The sequence below is a fragment of the Micropterus dolomieu genome, linkage group LG12 (genome assembly GCF_021292245.1).
Source record: "Micropterus dolomieu isolate WLL.071019.BEF.003 ecotype Adirondacks linkage group LG12, ASM2129224v1, whole genome shotgun sequence".
In the NCBI taxonomy this organism is placed as follows: Eukaryota; Metazoa; Chordata; class Actinopteri; order Centrarchiformes; family Centrarchidae; genus Micropterus; species Micropterus dolomieu.
The window spans coordinates 25,199,518-25,204,732 of NC_060161.1; the positions used below are offsets into that span (position 1 = coordinate 25,199,518).

Consider the following 5,215-nt stretch of genomic DNA (forward strand, 5'->3'; position numbering starts at 1 on the left):
GGGGGGGGGGGGGGGGGGGGGGGATTATAAAACAGATGCACAAAGAGTTATTTACTCGTATAACCCTTAACTTGAATATTTATCCTTAGCCAGAGTGAAACTCAGCACTAACTTACTTTATGGTCAAGTTAATGACACAAGAAAGAATTTAGCAGGTAAACGCAGTGTCCTGTGTGATAGATCATGCTGCTGTGGCTGGGATATGACTTTACCTGTATGGCTGTGGATTTGGCGTACACGATCTCCTCATCCACTCCGACGGACACCACAATGGCATCGACTTTGCCAAACTCATCTTCTCCTTTCTGGAAATCAAATACACAGACAACAAAAAATAAAAAATAAATAACAGTTTTATGCCATGCATGAAAGACCAAATTACAAGACGTAGGTGCTCCTACTTCATCTACAGTCATCCTTTAGAGAACTTCCGATAAAAGAAGAGTGCTTGTGATACATGAATAACTGGTGAGTGGAGCCAGGTAGCTAGTTGTGTTAGCATCACTGAAAGAAAAGTGAGTAACACTCAGAGCTTCACGAGCAACATCAGCACCTGATGCTGCATCACCTGGCTGTACATAGAGGGGGTGGCAAGTCTCACAAAGCTGCTTAAAGTCTCTAAATACCAGTAATAAAGCACCTGAGGCGTGCTTTATTAGTTCAACAGGAGCAGGCTAACTTAACTTACACATTGGCGTGACTGGGCTGCAACAGCAAAGGAAAACGCACCAAACAGCATCAAAATACAACTTCTGAGAACGACTTTAAGACCTAAAAAGTTGCCACCAGGTCACGTAAAGCAATTTAAAACATTTAGGACTTCAGAGAAAAAGTATTTTCAGGAGCCTGCAGACACCCTGCACATGTTAACCGGGATGCTGGCGTTATTCTGATGCTAATTAGCCAGCTAACATTAGCATGAAGCATTAACCTGAGACGCGCAAACCTGACAGTAACGTCTAACACCTCGGCAGACAAATGTCAAGCACACACGCGTGTTAAAATCGTGTTTTAATCATCCCTTTAACATTATTAATTCGCCAAATTAGCACACGACGCTTCACTGCCCGTTTCACTGCTTGGCTAGTGAGTTAGCTCGTTTGCAAACTTACTAGCTAGCAGGCTAGTTAACGTGGTGAATGGGCTGATGAGTCTGCTAGCATCAGACAGCTAGTCCGTTTGTCTGATACAAGATCCCGGGGAAAGATCCTCCAAACACGTCCGGATTGGAAAATACTTTTAAAGGATGGTGAAGAAGATGGAGGGCCTGGCTGTCGGCGCTGGATGCGGGCCGGGACACATCACCTCTCACGCCGACAACAGAGTCAACTCGCTGGGCAGAAAAAAAACGCGGCTAACTTAGCGGTTTGCTCTTTCAAGCATCTCACTTTCTCCCCCTTAAAATAAACCACAGTAAACACCTGGACTCCCAACACACACACACACGCTCCGACATCACCCAGTTTTACCTTCCAGTTGCTGTACAATCTCTTGATCCGGCGGTAGTATGCTTCCTTGTCCAGGTTTACCGCCATGGCGAGTCCTCCGCTGCAAACTCCAGCTCCCGGCTTCGCTTCTCAGCAGGCCGGAAGATGAAGAGGAGGATGAGGATGATCAGTGTCAACTAACAATAACGCACTTTTCTTTCCACGCCTGCTGAGGTCCACGCACCACTACGAGATGCTGCTGCTGCCCTTATAATTTCACCACAGAGGCCTTTCCCACTGAGCAGTCATGTAGAAAAACAAACCACACAATAATCCTAATAACCGACCACTCGGTTAAAACGCGATAAAATTATTAAAATATAATGTAACTTGGCTTTTCGCCACGCACACAACTACGCACGCACGCACCAATCTGTTATAATTAAGTCCTCAGCTCCCCCCCCTCCTTTCCCTCCTGTGCTCCTGTTTCCTCTCCCTCCCCCTCCGAGTCCTCACATATCACTTTTTACAATAAACACACGTTTTTAAAACCACGATGGCGCCACAACACAACCTCCCTGCTCGATTTTAACAAAACTGTTGTTAACAAATGTGTTTTAAAAAAGTCTAAATACTTGTTGAATTCCTGTCCTTTTTTGTTTCTGTAATTTCATCTGATTGTTTGTGGCCCATTTGAATGTAATTTGTGTCGCTGCACTGCCGCAACAGCGCCACCTGCCTTGTGTTGACCACGCTGCTTTTTCCCGCCACGGTGGGTTTCCCGCCATCGTCATCAAACGCTTCCACAGACGTAAATCTCGCGATAGAAATTGCAGAGATGAGATCACCTGTTTTTATGCCTTTCCGTGATACTTTTTGGGAATAACTTTTGTTTGATGAACATTTTATATAGTTTTGGTACATTTGGTATCAAAGACAATAAAACATTTAATGATCAACTGTATATTTCTAATTTTGATAAATTTTCATATTAGTGATTTGGTACCTTTTTCTATAAATCCAAAGGCTGTAAAAAATAAAAATTATTATAGTTTTTTGTTTTACATTGTTATATAAATTAGCTCCCACCTGGCCTTGAGTTGTTGATTTTCTTCTGCACACTGTATCACGAGTACTTTATTCATCTATGTTGTTTTATGTTTAAAGTCCTTGTTCATTTAATTTAGAGAAGAAAAGCTCTTTAGAGCAAAAAAATGTTACAGCCTGTAAGATCAATCAAACACTCACATAGCTGCTGAGGCCAAAATGTGCATCACAAATGTATATTAAAACATAATATATTTTATATTTCTAATCTTGCTCAGTTTCATACTATAAAAATTCAAATGTGCACTTGTATAAAAAAAAATGTGTAAAAATGTATTTACTGGTTTTCATAACGGAGCAAACTGACGTGATAAATGTTTCTATTAATCCAAAGGCTGTAAAAATAGATAATAGTTTTAGATTTTTATATAAATTCCTACCTGCCCTTGAGTTGTTTCTTTTTCTGTACCATATGTACTTTATTCATCTTTATAGTATGTATAAAAGAAAAATCCTCCCATTTTCCTGATATTCAGTGTCAAAACAGACTGCTTCTTCCATGTAAGTTAGTTATAATGAACAAAATAATAAATAAATTTAATTATTTGTATTGCCTGTGAGATCATTCAAACACTCACACAGCTGCTGAGGCCAAAATGTGCACCGCCAAATGTATATTAAAATATTTTATTTCACCGTTAAAAACATTTTCAGGATATCTACAATAAACCAGACTGACCTGCTGCTTCATTTCATCTAACTGGGAACAGGTTTTCTTTTTGGAAGCAAACACCCCTTCACTTGATTACTCAACAGACCTGAAAGCAATTTGTGAAAGTAAACTGTTGTTATGTTAGAAAGTAAAGCTTTTATACTGTCTTCCCTTTACTCTTACTGTAGTGTTTTTCCAGAGCTGGTGCTTTTATGTCATTCCTATATATATATATATATATTTTTTTTTTTTATTCTCAAACACCAATTTTCACTACAAATATTCCTCATAAAAGAAAATATGCACCACACATTTAAAAAGCTCTTATGTCGCGTGGTATTTCAGCAGGAGAGGAGAACAGAGAACGCTAGAGCCGTTTTCTTTCCTGAATTTTAGCACCTGTTTTAAGTTTTAATTTAAAATCCTTTTCCAAAAGATGACAAACGCCATTTGGCCTGCGGCAGATTCATTTCCAGGTAGTCTCAAAATGGCTTCTTACAAACATTTGACCCTCCTGTTCGACTCCAAACGACCTTTAAGACTGTTTGTGCTTTGCCCACTTGTTGCTCGTTTGTACATTAAATCTCTGAAGTGGTCACCGACCCCCTCAACGCCAAAGCACCCGCACATTACTGAGGAACAATTAAACAAAAAAGCTCAGATTTCTAACCAAATCCTCAATGTAACAGTAAAGGGAAAAGCATTTACACAGATGAGGTGGAATTTACGAAATGAATAAAAAATGAACTGAATTCATCATCATGATCTTCTTCCTGCACTTTTTTCTTTTCAAAACAATTAAAAACACCATAAAATGTTCTATTTCTTTTTTTATCAATCAAGTCCATATGTCAAATTCACAATAGATGATCAATAAGGAAAGTCGGGGGGGGATCTTCAGTCTGTGTTTTCTTCTGTATTATTATTCATCTGTGTTCCTCTGCTGGAGGGGGGGTGGGGTGGGGGGGTCGATCACAGAAAAGTATCCTGCAGTAATTTTTAAATACTTTTCCGTGACTCGTCTTGTCTTCCTCTTCCTGTCACCAAGATGACATGATAAACCATTTTGTACCAATACCCGAGCCTCATCATTCATTCATTTCTCTTTTCATTTGCATTTCATGTGTTGTCCTTTGTCCCTTGTTCTCTCAGTGCAGCGCTCCTTCGTCAGGATGCGTCCCTCCCCTATGTGACGGTGGTGGAGTTCTGCCCTCGGATCGAACACCAGGCCATGAACACGTCTCTGCGGGCGAGAAAAGATAAAGATAAATTCTGACAATGTCGTAACGTATGCAGGGTGTGTAATGTTTGGTAATAAGTTAGTTCAGATTTACGGGCGCATTATAGGCGCTGGTTCCCTAGTAAATCACATTAAGCCAGTGGCAAAGAACCTTGGTGTCTGGTTTGATAGTAATTTAAATTTCGAGCAGCACACCACAAAGCTTGTTCAATCATGTTTTTATCAACTTAGAAATATAGCAAAAATTCGATCTATGTTAACTTTTAAGGACACCGAGACCATTTTACACGCCTTCATCTCATCACGCCTGGATTATTGCAACAGCCTTTTCACCTGTTTAACCCAAAAATCTATTGATCGACTCCAGACTGTCCAGAACTCAGCTGCCAGGCTTTTAACCAGAACAAAGAAATATTGACCACATTACTCCTATTTTAGCTTCATTACACTGGCTCCCAGTATGTTTTAGAATTGACTTTAAAATTCTATTGATCACTTTTAAAGCTCTTCATGGCCTCTCGCCTTGTTATATTTCTGACCTTTTAGTCCCATACGCACCAGCACGTACAGTGGGGGAAATAAGTATTTGACCCCTTGCTGATTTTGCAGGTTTGCCCACTTACAAAGAATGCAACGATCTATAATTTTAATCATATGTACATTCTAACAGTGAAAGACAGAATCCCAAAGAAAATCACATCATATGAATTTATTAAAATTGATAACCATCTGATGAGGAAAAACAAGTATTTGACCCCCTGGACAAACAGCATGTTAATATTTTGTAGA

At 39.7% G+C, this 5,215-nt stretch overlaps 2 protein-coding genes across 7 annotated transcripts in view; both read right to left on the reverse strand.

Moving 5' to 3' along the window:
• supt16h (SPT16 homolog, facilitates chromatin remodeling subunit) overlaps positions 1-1,892 on the reverse strand; it is a 17,101-nt gene extending 15,209 nt beyond the window's left edge. Inside the window, exons 1-2 of the mRNA XM_046063704.1 lie at positions 1,470-1,892; positions 213-305 (exon numbers count right to left, since the gene is read on the reverse strand). Coding sequence (XP_045919660.1) covers positions 213-305; positions 1,470-1,535 — 159 coding nt within the window. The 5' untranslated portion in view covers positions 1,536-1,892. The remainder of the gene's footprint in view (positions 1-212; positions 306-1,469) is intronic.
• A 1,253-nt stretch (positions 1,893-3,145) lies between these two features.
• The window catches only part of tox4b (TOX high mobility group box family member 4 b), a 15,370-nt gene continuing 13,300 nt past the window's right edge, over positions 3,146-5,215 (reverse strand). For all 6 annotated transcript variants that reach the window (XM_046063711.1, XM_046063709.1, XM_046063710.1 and 3 more), the window contains one exon: positions 3,146-4,429. In XM_046063711.1, the coding sequence (XP_045919667.1) occupies positions 4,372-4,429 (58 nt within the window). In that variant the 3' untranslated portion in view covers positions 3,146-4,371. The remainder of the gene's footprint in view (positions 4,430-5,215) is intronic.